Here is a 15,446-nt window from a genome sequence, read left to right on the forward strand (position 1 = left end):
GGGGGACGGAGAGGGGGGGTCACCGATTTAATGAAGCAGCCTTGCTGTGGATGTGTGCTGTGTCTTGCAACACTGCTTCTGACCCAGGGCAGTGGAAAAAGGTGCAGGGATGACCCGTCATCCACGAGGTGCTAAGATGAGAGGGAGGGTGGAGGGGTGTGGAGTGTATTCAGGGATGGAATGGGTGGAAATGATTTTATGCTTTTTCCTTTTTGGCTGCCTCCCTTGTAAGGGGGAAAAAGCCTTGGTATGTGTATGTACCTCGCCAGACCATGTTTTTCTTTTAGTCCATAAACATTTCTTCCTATCCACTGTATCTCTGACCCAATTTGCTTTTTCATTAATTACTTGGATAATTGTGTCTTTTGCATTTTCCTTCAATTGTTGTTGGACTATTTCTTTGAAAGCAATTTCTTTATTTTCAATGTTTTCCTTCCATTTCTTAATCTTTTGGATACTTTCCTCACCTAAGTTCTCTTCAATTTTTTCAGTCATTTCTTGTATTTGGTGTATAACTCTTTTTTTTAAGTTGTCGCTATTGGTAGTATCATTAATTCTCCTCTTTTTATTTTCACTCTTCAGCTCTCTTATATAATTTTTCATTTCCTTAATCTTGTTTCTTAGATCTAAGTTACACATAATCCGCAAAGAAATTCATATAACATTCCACACCTTCATCTATATCATTTATATAAATAGCAAACATTATCAGAGCCAATACAGAGCCTTGTGGGACTCCACTTATCATATCTTCCCAATTTGAGCTCTTGTCTCTAAGTACCACCCTCAATTTTCTCCTGTTCAAGAAATCTTTCATCCATTTCAATAACTTTCCTTGTATTCCACCTATTGTTTCAATTTTTCTTAGCAGCTTTTTGTGTGGTACTTTGTCAAAAGCCTTTTGTAAGTCCAAGAAAGCACAATCTTTTTTCCATTTTATCCAAGCTTTTGTCTTTTAACTCAATACATCTTTTGTTGTACCAGCACTTTTCATATCCTTTTTCTTGCTTTTGTCTTGGGACATACTTTTCCACTCCTTTATAAGTTTTTGTCAAAACATTCCATTTCTCTTGTACTGTTGTTTCCTCCTTGTGCATTCTTCCCCAGTCTGCTTTTTGAAAGAATTCTCTTAATTAAAAAAAAAAAAAAAAAACTCATACATCAATCTTCCCTTTCTATATTGTTTATATTGTTCATTTTTTTCATGTATTTTTCCTCATTTAGTTCCAGTTCAACCAATATGTGGTCACTTTTACTTACTGGTGTCTTATATTCAATCTTGTCCACTATTTCAGGTTCTGATGTGATTATTAGGTCCAGTCTTGAAGGTTCTTCCTCATTTCTATACCTAGTATTCTCTTGTATCCATTGCATCATTGTATGTTCTATAATAATATCAAGTAGTACATTTCCCCCAAAGGTCGTCTCAATTTCTTTACAATTAAAGTCACCCATTATAACTATTCTTCCATCTTCCATTATCTTATTTAGTGTTATCCTTGTGTCTTCTAACATACTTTTGTGTTCTCTCTCTTCCCACAAGGCCATTTTAGGAGGCACATAAATTACTACAAACTTTCTGCTCTTCCTCACATTCATATCCTTCTTAGTCAGGAACATAATGCATCATGTCCTACACTGTTGGGTGGTAGTGGACATTTCAATTTTGTCTCTACAATTCCCATTGTCTGGTTCTTTTTCCTTCAAATAATCATTCACTTCGTTCAAGCCTGTTATTAATCCATCTATATTTGTGTAAAACACTTTTAATTTTCTGTTATTTCCATTGTGTTTTCTGTTTCCCTTCTGTTTTCCTCTACTGACCCATTTCTTCTTTCATATTCACTACTCTCCAATAGAATTTCTCTTTTTCTGTCTCTGTTCTTTTCTCGTTTTTTCTTTAGCTTCTAGTCTTTTTGTCTTCTCATTGTCTCTTTCCTCTTTATTCATTTCTCTTTTTATCCATATCTTTTTATATTGCCCATTCGAGCGGCGATCAAGTAAGGATGAACTAAAACACGCTCCGAACCGCTACCTAGCGATTTAACGACAGATTATTTTGGAACATATTATCAACAACAACCTGGTTTGTACATACGGGGAGGGAGTATCGAAACTAAGGTGACCAAAATGTAGTCTTTGTATCTTTGTTCAGTTACTGTAAAAGAAGAACCAGTGACAACAATGGATGAATTAAATGATGAATTCTGTGATAAAGAAACTGCAAAGGCAAAGCGACAACTGAAAGTAAGTACAACAGAGTCCCCACTTGGTGTAATAAAAAAAAAAATAATGTGTCTGAACGAGACCCCAAAATCATACCAAAGGTTGGATAGAGGTCTCTTTTCGGGATTTAATAGAGAAAATAGGAACATATATAGAGGGCTAGACACAGAGAACCTAGGTTTAAAAATATTATACGAAATAGAGAAATAAATGAGTTGTTGGACGAAATAATTGAACTGTGTAGTGAATGCAAAAATATATACATGGAAGTAGCTATATTAAGGAAAGCCAATGAAGAAAACAATAGGGAAATAGATGACCTAAAAATTGAACTGAATAGAATAAAGGGAGAAAATATAAGTTTGAAAAACGAAAACATGAATAGGAATGAAGCATTGAAAAAAAAGAGATGAAGGATCAAATACAGGTGGTAACTGAGAAAGTGAAAGAAAAAATGAAAGAAAATTACTTTCAAGAAATTAAAAAATAGTGGGAGGAGGAACAGGAAAGTAAAAAATTATCCTTCAAGGAAATAATAGAACAAGTTAAGGATATTAAAAAAACCGTAATCCAAGTGATTAAAGAAAAAGGAAATTTAGTTAGGGATGCAGTGGGCAGGAAAAGATGCATTGTGATTTACGGTATTAAGGAAAAGCATGATGTGCCTAGATACCAGAGAGAAAGGGAAGAAAAAAAGATCGTAAAAGAGATTCTAAAGGAGATTTAAGAGGAAAATCAAACCTTGGATAAAGAAATCGAGGAAACTTACAGAATGGGGAGATACTCAAAAGAAAAGCAATTCAGGCCGCTAAAGGTAAAACTTAGGTCACAATTGATAGCAGAGGAAGTACTATCCATAACAAAACTAGCAAATAGTGAAAATCTCAAAAATGTATGGATAAAGAAAGAAATGAGTGAAGAAAGGAAAAAGAAAAAGAACTTGGATGTGAAGTGAAAGGAACGAAAAAGAACCGAAAACGAAAAGAATGATTTTTTTTGAAAAGTAGTGGACCTGAAGTTGAGAAAATTGTATATCACAAAGAAGGAAACAAAACAGACAGAAGAAGGGAAAGAGAGAAAAATTAAAAATTAGCATATACCAACATTGACAGAATGATCTCACGAATGAACTGAATGATTACCTGGTATCAGAAAAGCCAGACATAATGGGAATAGTGGAAACGAAATTGAAAGGGAATCTACCACCTAACACAGTGGGACAAGTTCTATATAACTGCTGGATGAAGAATAGAAAGGAAAAACAAGGAGGGGGAGTACTAATTCTGACCAAGAAAGACTTAAATGTGAAAAGGATAACAGAAGGAAGAAATAATGTAGAGTCAATCATGATAAAGATAGAAAACAACCACATGAAAAGTAAAAAATTTGTAGGAGTGTATGTGCCCCCTAAAACACAGGCCTGGACAGAACATGATCATTCCAAATTGTTAGAAGATACGAAACATGAACTAACTGATATACTAAAAGAAAGAGGAAATACAGTAGTTATGGGTGATTTTAATTCAAAAGAAATATGTTGGGAAGAATTGACAGTGAGGGGTGGAGAGGACATATGGGGCAGCATGCTATTCGATATGACCATTGAATACACATTGACCCAATGGATAAGGAAAATACCAGATACAGAAACAATGAGGAATATGACAGAATAGAATACAAAACACCATTAGGAAAGAGTGACCATGTACTAATAGAATTCGAATTAAAAGAGCAAATGGACCTAAGAAGAAATGAGAAACATAGAATAGGAAGACCAATGTATAGCAAAACGAATTTTGAGAAACTTAAAGAATTTTTTCAAAATGCAAACTGGGAAAAAATCCTTAGTGAGGAAACAAGGATGGAAGAGAAATGGAATATACTAAAGGAAATTTATAATGAGGGTGTGATCAAATATATTCCACAACAAAAGCAAGAAAGAATATACATACAAAACTGGTACAACAAAAAATGTAGAAGCCAAGCATAAAAGAGACAAAGCCTGGAAAAAATGGAAAAAAGAAAAAAAAAAAGAAAAAAAAATGGTAAACATACATCAAACTAAGAAATGATTATGTAAAATAACGCAGGGAGGAAAAGAGAAATTATGAAAAGGAAATTATAGAAAAATGTAAGGATCAGCTGAAGCTATTTTACAGATATGTGAATGGTAAATTGAAAAACAAACAAGAAATGGAAAAACTACGCCAAGGAAGTTAATACACAAAAGAACAAGAAATGGCAGAAATTATGAGTAACCACTTCAAATCGGTTTCCCCAATGAGAACTCACTTAACTGTGAAGGAATAGAAAAACAGAATTCCCCCCAAATGAAGGAAATAACCATAACAAAAAAGATAATCAGTGACCAAATAAAAAACCTAGATGTTAGAAAATCGCATGGTCCAGATGGAATTGTAAATTGGATACTGAAGGAATGCGTGGAGGAACTAACAGATAAAATACACACTATAATAAAATACTCGTTTAAAGAAGGAAAAGTACCACAAGACTGGAAAAATGCAAACATTGCACCAATATATAAAGGAGGAAGTAAGGAAGATTCAACTAACTACAGACTGGTCTCCCTAACAAGCACAGTAACTAAAATATGTGAAAAAGTGATTAAAGGTAGATAGGTTAAACATTTGGAAGAAAAATCTATACTAAACCCAAGCCAATTTGGATTTAGACAAGGAAGATCATGTACAACAAACCTAATCTGCTTCTATTCGAGAATAAAAGATATAAAAGATGAGAGAGATGGATGGGTAGACTGTGCCTATCTAGATCTATAAAAGGCATTTGACAAAGTACCGCACAAAAAATTAATAGGAAAATTAGAATTAATAGGTGGCATTGCAGGTAATTTATTAAAATGGATGGAAGACTTCCTGACTGGGAGAAAAACGAGGGTAGTAATTAGAGACAAATGCTCGAAATGGGAAGAAATGATAAGTGGTGTTCCACAAGGGTCAGTATTGGCTCCAATCATGTTTGCCATATACATAAACGACATGGACGAAGGAGTTCAATGTTATATGAATTTCTTCGCAGATGATGCAAAAATATTAAAGTATCAACAAATGAGGACTGTGACTCATTACAACCAGACCTGGACACAATCTGGAAATGGACTCAAAAGTGGGAGGTGAACTTTAATATCAAGAAGTGTAGCATAATGGAGTTTGGTAAAAGCAAAAACAAATTTCAAAAAATTACAAAATTGGTGAAAATGAAATAAAAAAAAAAGTGCACTCTGAAAGGGACCTTGGTGTGACAATCAGCAATGACATGACACCGGACAGACATATAAACAAAATAGTAGGTGAAACATACAACCTACTAAGGTCAATGAAAGTGGCATTTGAATACTTCGATGAAGAAATTATAAAAAAAATATTAGTTACATTGATTAGACCAAAGCTGGAATATGCAGCGACAATATGGACACCCAGTACTAAAAAGAATATAAGGAAACTAGAAAGAATACAGAGAGTAACAACAAAGTTGGCACCAGCTCTTTCCAAATTAACATACAAACTACCAACACTAGAGCAAAGAAGAGAAAGAGGTGATCTACTGACTATATATAGAATCATGAAAGGAATGGAAATCCTTGACAGAAAAGATTTACTAAAAAATGACAATGGAAAAACAAGAGGTCATGAAAAGAAACTCAAAAAGGACTATAGAAAAGACAGGAAAAAGAATAGCTTCCCACATAGAATGCTGGATATATGGAATAACTTAGATGAAAAAACAGTGTGTGCAAATACTTTTCACGATTTTAAGAATAAACTTGATGCTGAAAGATACAAAGACGGGTCACCACGAGCATAGCTCCCTTCCCATATAATACAACTAGGTAAATACTGTCTGCTAGTTTCCCTGTTTTTGCTAAAATATTCTCTGCTGTCATTTGTGACCTGAATTTAACCTTAATTGGTCTGGTCTTACCTGTATTGTATTTCCCGAGCCTCTACATTTCTTCTATTTGTTTCCCTATTTCTGGTTCACCTTCTTGAACTACTTCTAATATATTATTTACTTTTTCCTTTTCCTCCTTTATTCTTGTAGTCCTATTTAGATTATACTTCTCTTCCATCACTAATATAATTATACTTTTTTTTTATCTGCTAAGTCTCTTACTATATTCTCCTTCTCCCTCATTACTTTAATAATTGTGTCTTCAGTTTGTTCTTTCATCTGCTATTTCATTATACTTCTAAATTCAATTTTATTGTTCTCTTGTACTTTCTTCCAACCACTTACTTCTTTTGTTTTGGACTCTTTATTCTCTTTATTACTCCTCTTTAATTCCTCATTCTGTTCCTTTACTTCTCTTAACTGTCTTTTTAATTCTACTATTTCTTTAGTTAGGTTTTGATTCTCCTTCTTTAATTCTTCCAGCTTATCAATTCTTTGGGTAATTAACTTTATTTGGTTAAACTTAGCTTCCCAATTTTCATTAATTTCTTTTAGTTTCTCCTCTAAATTTACTAGTCGGAGGAGGTTGTCATTTCCTCCCTCATTAAATCCATGGAAATAGTTATCTTCACCTTCCATTGCACTGCTCTTATCTATATATCTAATATTTACATTTTTGCTAATCCCTTCACCTTCATTATCATCTGGTCTCGCTGTTTGTTGACATGTCTGGCTTCCTGGACCCAGTCTTCCCCTTCCTCATTTCCTTCCATTTTCCTCAGTAATCCCTCCCCTCCTTTTTCATCACCTTCCCAATACACCACAGGCTTCCCCCTTCCCTATAAATACAACAAAGGTACTTCCTTGTCGTTGTGATCCTCAAAATTCATGGATAACTCCGGAGTCCGAACTTCGCTACCACTTTGACCAACGTGTGTGTGTTTACCTAGTTGTTTACCTAGTTGTATTTTATGGGAAGGGGAGCTATGCTCAAGGTGTCCCATCTTCATATCTCATTTTATCTAAACTGTTTTTAAATTAATGTATTGTTTATGCACACACCACTTTTTCGTCCAACTTGTTCCAAATGTCTACTCTGTGGGGAAAGCTGTTCTTTTTCAGGTCCCTTCTATAACTGTCTTTCATGATTTTCTTTCCGTCTTCTCTTGTATTTCTACTATCCCATTTTATTAGATCCTCTCTATCAATAGTTTCTATGACTTTCATGATTCTATAAATAATTATAAAGTCTCCTCTCTCTCTTCTTTGTTCTAATGTCTGTAGTTCAAGTTTTGTTAACCTCTCTTCATATGATAGTTCTGAGAGTGTTGGTGCTAGTTTTGTAATTGCTCTTTGTATTTTTTCAAGTTTTGTTATACATTTTTTTGTACTTGGTGACCACATTGTCGCTGCATATTCCAATCTTGGTCTTCTCAAGGTAACTAGTATTTTCTTCACCATTTCTTCATCCAGGTATGTAAAAGCCACCTTGATTGTTCTTATTAAATTATAAGTTTCTCCAAAAATTTTGTTTATATGTTTCTCAGGGGACATGTTATTCATAACAATGACTCCCAGGTCCTTCTCATTTTCTACTTTTTTTATTTCTTCTTCCAATTTATATGATCCCACTATTCTTTTTTTTGCTTCTTCCAAATTCCATTATACTACACTTCTTGACATTGAATTCCATTTCCCACTTCCTACTCCATTCCCATACTTTATTGAGATCACTCTGTAGTGACTCACAATCTTCTTCAGTGTTCACTTTTTTCAACAATTTTGCATCATCCACAAAGAAGCTCATATAACTTTATATTCCTTCATCCATATCATTAATATATATAGCAAACATTATTGGGGTCAAAACTGTTCCTTGTGGAACACCACTTATCACTTCATCCCAATTAGTGTGTTTGTCTCTTATCACCACTCTCATTTTTCTTTCATGCAAGAAGTCTTCCATCCACTTCAGTAGTCTGTCCTGTATTCCTCCTGCAGTTTCTAATTTCTTTAGCAATTTCTTATGTGACACCTTATCAAAAGCTTTTTTCAGGTCTAAAAATGCACAATCAGCCCATTCATCTCTTTCTTGTATTACACCTATTAGCCTTGAATAGAAACACGTTAAGTTTGTGACGCATGATCGTCCTTGTCTAAATCCAAATTGTCTTGGATTTAGTATGTTGTTTTTTCCAAATGCCTTACCCATCTAGTTTTGATAATTCTTTCACAGATTTTAGTTATCATACTTGTAAGGGAGACCGGTCTATAGTTAGTAGGGTCTTCTTTGTTTCCCCCTTTATATATAGGTACTATATTTGATCTTTTCCAATGTTCTGGAACTTTTCCCTCTTTCATATGTGGTACCTCAAAAGCTTTTTTCAGGTCTAGAAATGCACAATCAGCCCATCCATCTCTTTCTTGTATTACATCTATTAGCTGAATAGAAACACATTAAGTTTGTGACACATGATCATCCTTGTCTAAATCCAAATTGCCTTGTATTAAGTACGTTGTTTTTTCCAAATGCCTTACCCATCTAATTTTGATAATTTTTCACAAATCTTAGCTATTGTACTTGTAAGAGAGACTAGTCTATAGTTAGTAGGATCTTCCTTGTTTCCCCGTTTATATATTGGTACTATATTTGCTTTTTTCCAATCTTCTGGAACTTTTCCTTCTTTCAATGAACTGCTTATTAGACTATGTATTTTGTCTGTTAGTTCATTCCTGCATTCTCTCAAAATTCAGTTTGCCATTTCATCTGGTCCATGCGATTTTCTGACATCGAGATTACTCAGGTGATTCATTATTTCATTCCTTGTTACTTCTATCTCTTTCATAGGGTGGACTTTCTCCTCCCACTTGATATCTCTAAGTTGTATGTTCTCCCTCATAAACACCAATTTAAAATGCTTGTTCATAATTTCTGCCATTTCTATTTCCTCTGTGTATTCAATTCCTCCTTGTAGTTTCACTAATTCTTGTTCATTTTTCAGTTTGTTGTTTACAAATCTGTAAAATAATTTTGGTTGATCTTTACATTTTTCTATGACATCTTTTTTTATATTTTCTCTTTTCTTCTCTGCACACTTGTACATATTGATTTCTATAACTAGTATATATTTTCCATTTTTCAGGTCTTTTGTCATTTTTCCATTTTATCCAAGATTATCCATTTTGTCTTTTAACTCCCTACATCTTTTGCTATACCAACACTTTACATATCCTTTTTCTTGTTTTCGTCTTGGAACATACTTTTCCACTCCTTTATAAATTTATGTCAAAATATTCCATTTCTCTTCTACTGTTGTTTCCTCCTTGTGTATCCTTTTCCAGTCTGCTTTTTGAAAGAATTCTCTTATCTTATCAAAATTTGTTTTCCCATACATCAATCTCCTTTCTATATTATTCATTTCTTTTCCATATATTTTTCCTCATTTAGTTCCAGTTGAAACAATATGTGGTCACTTTTACTTATTGGTGTCTTATGTTCAATCTTGTCCACTATTTCGGGTTCTGATGTGATTATTAGGTCTAGTCTCGATGGTTCTTCCTCATTTCTATACCTAGTATTCTCTTGTATCCATTGTGCCATTGTATGTTCTATAATCATATCAAGTAGTACATTTACCTATAGGTCATCTCCACCCTTCATTGTCATCTCTTCCCAGCAGATTTCTTTACAATTAAAGTCACCCATTATAACTATTCTTCCTCCATCTTCCATTATCTTATTTAGTGTTATCCTTGTGTCTTCTAACATATTTTTATGTTCGCTCTCTTCCCATGAAGCAGTTTTAGGAGGCACATAATTTACTACAAACTTCCTGCTCTTCCCATCCCTATTTTCCACTTCCATCATAATCAGCTCTACACTATTCTTTCCATATGTGACATTCCTCACATTTATATTCTTCTTAGTCAGGAACATAACTCCACCCCCTTGTTTTACCTGTTTCTAATCCAATAATTATATGCACCATTTCCCACACTGTTGGGTGGTAGTGGGCCTTTCAATTTTGTCTCTACAATTCCCATTATGTCTGGTTCATTTTCCTTCACATAATCATTCAGTTCGTTCAAGCCTGTTATTAAGTCATCTATATTTGTGTAAGACACTTTTAATTTTCTGCTACTTCCATCATGTTTTCTGTTTCCCTTGCGTTTTTCTCTGCTATGAACCATTTCCTCACTTTCATATCCACTACTCTCCAATGGAATTTCTCTTTGTCTGAATCTGTTCTTTTCTCATTTTTTTTTTTCCCCTTAGCTTCTAGTCTTTTTGTTTTCTCATCCTCTCTTTCCTCTTTATTCATTTCTCTTTTTATCCATACCTGTTTATACTGATCATTTTTAGCTAGTTTCCCTGTTTTTGCTAAGATATTCTCTGCTGTTGTTTGTGACCTGAATTTAACCTTAACTGGTCTGGTCTTATGTGTACTGCATTTCCCTATTCTATATATTTCTTCAATTTCTTTCCCTGTTTCTTGTTCATCCTCTTGAACTACTTCTAATACCTTGTTTACCTTTTCCTTCTCCTCTTTTACTCTTGTAGTCCTATTTGGATTATGCTTCTCTTCCATCCCTAATATAATTATACATTTCTTTTTGTCCGCTAAGTCTCTTACTATATTCTCCTTCTCCCTCATCACTTTAATAACTGTGTCCTTAGTTTCTTTCATCTGTTGTGTCACTATATCTCTAAATTCAATTTTGTTGTTCTCTTGGACTTTTCTCCAACCCTGTACCTCTTTTGCTATGGACTCTTTATTCTCTTTATTATTATTCTTTAATTCCTCATTCTCATCTTTTACTTCTTTTAACTGTCTTTTTAATTCTTCTATTTCTTTATTTAGGTTTTGGTTCTCCTTCTTTAATTCTTCCAGTTTATCAACTCTTTGGGTAACTAATGTTAACCACTTCACTACGGGCCAAAAAAAAATCTTGCGGGCAGCATTAGCTGCCAGACGTACGATGTGTCGTAATAATACTCGCATCATAAAAAAGTCACCGCTTATATCGATCGTTCTCTCTTTCACCCGTGAATTTTGATAACCATAGAAAATGTGATGAAGACAGTTTAGAGAGTATGTCATTATGCAGGGGCAACTACAATAAATATAATCAAGATGCCGATATGGCAGCCTTGTGTATCCACTTGCTCCTCATGCCGCCTACGTAGGCGGCACCGTATGGAAGGGGTTAAGTGGTTAAACCTAACCTCCCATGCTTCGTTCATTCTTTTTAGTTTCTCCTCTAGATTTACTAGTTGGGGGAGGTTGTCATCTCCTCCCTCATTAAATCCATAAAAGCAGTTATCTTCTCTTTCTATTGAGCTGCTATTATCTATATTTCTGCTTTTGACACCTCTGCTCCCCTGTTCTACCTTGTCTGTGTGTTCTGCACTCCTTTTGTTTACACCCCTTCTAACATCTGGGGCCCGTTCGTTCCCTTCTTCACTTCCTTCCATTTTCTTTAGTAATCCCTCCCTCCTTTTTCTTCAGCTTCCCACTACACCACAAGCTTTCCCCTTGCCTACTAATACAACAAAGGTACTTCCTCATTGTTGAAATTGACGAAACTTGAATTTTTCCTGGAGTTCCAAACTTCACTGTCACTTCGACCGATGTGTGTATGTGTGTGTGTTTACCTAGTTGTATCTTACAGGAAGGGGAGTTATGCTTGTGGTGTCCTGTCTTTGTATCTCACAGTGTCTAACTTGCTCTTAAATTTGTGTATGGTTTTTGCACACACTATTGTTTTGTCCAGTTTCTTCCAGATGTGTACCACTTGGTGTGGAAAACTGTATTTATTTACCTAGTTGTATTATACGGGAAGGGAGCTATGCTCGTGGTGACCCGTCTTTGTATCTCTCAGCATCAAGTTTTTTCTTAAAATCTTGAATAGTGTTTGCACACACTGTCTCTTTGTCTAATTTGTTCCAAGTATCTATCACTCTGTGTGGGAAGCTTTTTTTTCAGATCTTTTCTGTAATTATCTTTTTTTTAGTTTCTTTTCATGTCCTCTCGTTTTTCCATTGTCCCATTTCAATAAGTCATTCTTATCTAAGATTTCCATTCCTTTCATTATTCTATAGATAGTTAGTAAGTCTCCTCTTTCCCTTCTTTGTTCCAGAGTTGGTCATTCTAATTTGGACAGTGCTCATACGTCATTTCGGAAAGAGTTGGTGCTAGTTTTGTTGTTGCTCTTTGTATTCTTTCTACATACATATATACCAAAGGCTTTTTCCCCCTTACACGGGGGGGTAGCCAAAAAGAAAAAGGCATAGAAATCACTCCCACCCATTTCATTTCCCATATATTCCACTCCCCTCCACCCTCCTCCCTCCCTCCTATCTTGGCACCTCCTGGATGATGGGTCATCCCTGCATCCTGTCCAGTACCCTGGGTCAGAGGCAGTGTTGCAAGACACAGCACATCCACAGCAAGGCCGCTTCTGTATTCTTTCTAATCTTTTTATATTCTTTTTGGTACTAGGTGTCCATAGTGTTGCTGCGTACTCAAGTTTTGGTCTCATTAGTGTCGTTAGAATTTTTTTATCATTTCCTCATCTAAATAAGCAAATGTCACTTTTATTGACCTCAATAAATTGTAGGTTTCTCTGAATATTTTATTAATATGCTTATCCGGTGCCATGTCCTTGCTGATCATCACTCCAAGATCTTTCCCCGAGTTTACTTTTTTGACCTCTTCTTCACCAATTTGTGATCTTTCGATATTCTGTTTTTACTTTTTCCAAATTCCATTATACTACATTTCTTGATATTGAATTTTACTTCCCACTTTTGAGTCTATTTCCAGATCTTGTCCAAGTCTTGTTGTAATGAGTTGCAGTGTGAGTGTATGTGCATTAAAATGTGGACATGTACCATAATTACCAAGAGCATGATACAGTACCTCAACATTCTGTTGGACTTACAAGGTACTACACCATGCTAACATACTGTAGTCAATAATCTAATGCTACATATTTTAAAAATTATGAACATCTTTATACTAGACTACATGTTACTTTCATAACAATGCTGCTAAATAACTAAAACATCATGTATGTTTAAAAATGCACAAAACTTGCTAGCTTTCAACCGTGTAAATGTACAGGTGCCATGAAAGAAATCTTGAAGGTGATACTTTCAAAAGGCAAAAAGTACAGTATTTTTTAATTATTGCAGAAATATCTGGGTGCCAAGGAGAAAGAGAAAAAACAGTTATAGTAGGCACTCAAAGCTGAAAAGTGCTGCAAAGAAGTTAGGTAAAAGCCAGCACTTGAGGCAGGGATAAGAGTGGGATATACTGGGATTCGCTGTCTTGGCATCCTACCCTGGCTTGGATCCTGTCCATGGAAACACGAGGGGCAACTTGCTTTAAGGTCGATTTTATCAAGTTCTGCAGGGGGTAAATCACTAAGGGCTAGTTAATCTTTTAATTCCTTATTATTTTTGTTTCCTAGTTTAGGATGAAAATGTGCAAAGACATATCAAAATTTCATGAACCTAAGCTGTATATCTATCTCTACCTTTGGCAGAAGGCAAAGGCCCATTGATATTTGTTCATAATTCAAATTTCAAATTAAGTTATTATGTCATAAAATTCTATGCAAGTCAATTCTGTGTAATCCATGCTGCCTAGAATTACTGAATTATCTTATCAACTAAGTATCTCACATTTTTCATATATCATTATTTCACAAATATCTATGGGTTTTGCACAATACTTCATCCATTTAAACAAACTGACACTTGTTTCCAACAACTATGTGTAACTGCCATGCACCCATTTGCTATATGGTGCTTCTACTATGATTTTTGCATAAAAGCCAATATGACTGATGGAAGTTGCAAACAAGCATGAGTAAGCACCAAGAACAGGCAAACTAGATTCCAGACAGTATTTCCTTCCACATCTAAAATACTTCAAAGAAAATGAACTGTCAGTTGTAGAAGAAGAACTTTTTCAATTACAGAAGTCCTTACTGAATAAAATATAAATTTCAATTTATGACTGGTTGAATTTTTTTTTTTTTTTTTAAATAAGAACTACACATTCCACCTAAACCAGCCTTAAGTATACAATCCAGCAAATGATCTCCTATTATACACTCTTGGTACGAAACAAATTAAAGATTTCACCTAGAGATATATCCCGGAGCCATACCAAGTGCCATGAATTCTTTATTATTGTTATTGTCATAACAGTGATATCATAACACAAATAAACACAACCATCCAATGATTTTTATACAATTAGACTTGTCCTTACCAAGTTTTCTTAAATTTACCCCTCCAACATAACTATCACTGTGTACACTTTTTCAAGCAATGATGATGATGATGATGATGATGATGATGATGAATATACACACACCAAAAAGCACTTTCCACCTTATGAAGGTATAGCCAAGTCATAGCATATTTCCACCCTTCATTCATTTATTGTCCCTTCTTATATACCAAAAGTCCTTTTCCCTCTTATACAAGGGGTGCTTAAGTCAAAGTATATATCCTTCACCTATTCCACTCATTCAAAAGCCCATTTGTTGTCCCTCCCATCTTAGCTCCTTATGGATATAGGGTCATCCCTGTTTCTTGCCCACTGGTTGGATCAGAGATGCACAGCACCTCCACAGCAAAAGGGCCCAAAAGCCAAAGCTGGTTTACCCCAACTCATCCACTGGAGAAATATACAGAACAGACAAGACTAATTCCCTTCAGGCCATGTAACTTCCTTATCCATTCATAAATACCTTCCACTCACACCTATCTCTTGCCTGCTACCTTACCTTTACCTCACACATTACCCCACCCATTCATCACATTCTTGCTCTTCTCCTGAAGTTTACTCCATCCTTCTCCCCCTTCTACACTTTTTTTTCAGTCTTTCTTCACTCATTCTTCCCATATGCCCAAACTATCCCACTCTTTGTTCAGCCCTATCTGCCACCTTTCCACTCCTCCTGTATGCCTCACTTCCATATTTCTTACCCTATCTATCCTTGTAGCCCTTACCATACTTCTTATACATTTTCTTTTCTTTCTTTAAATTCTTCAATCACCTCTTCATACTTCTTTGCATTCATCCCCAAATACATAATTCCTACAATACTTTACCCCACACACACACACATTTACCATCTTTTGCTGGCCTATTTGACATGGATTGGGGAAAAAAAAAAAAAAAAAAAAAAAAAAAAAAAAAAAAATTGTGTCCCATATGGCAGTATCATGTATGAGATACAAAGACCATAAAAAGTGGGGTTCACCAGGA

The 15,446-nt window shown here is 34.9% G+C and overlaps 1 protein-coding gene across 1 annotated transcript in view; it reads right to left on the reverse strand.

The window, feature by feature from the left end:
• Positions 1-15,446, reverse strand: part of Nmnat (nicotinamide mononucleotide adenylyltransferase) — a 134,330-nt gene that overhangs the window by 46,811 nt on the left and 72,073 nt on the right. Inside the window, exon 4 of the mRNA XM_076199399.1 lies at positions 13,503-13,568. Within this exon, the coding sequence (XP_076055514.1) occupies positions 13,503-13,568 (66 nt within the window). The remainder of the gene's footprint in view (positions 1-13,502; positions 13,569-15,446) is intronic.

The sequence above is a fragment of the Oratosquilla oratoria genome, chromosome 16 (genome assembly GCF_046742065.1).
Source record: "Oratosquilla oratoria isolate Oo_2021 chromosome 16, ASM4674206v1, whole genome shotgun sequence".
Classification (NCBI taxonomy): Eukaryota; Metazoa; Arthropoda; class Malacostraca; order Stomatopoda; family Squillidae; genus Oratosquilla; species Oratosquilla oratoria.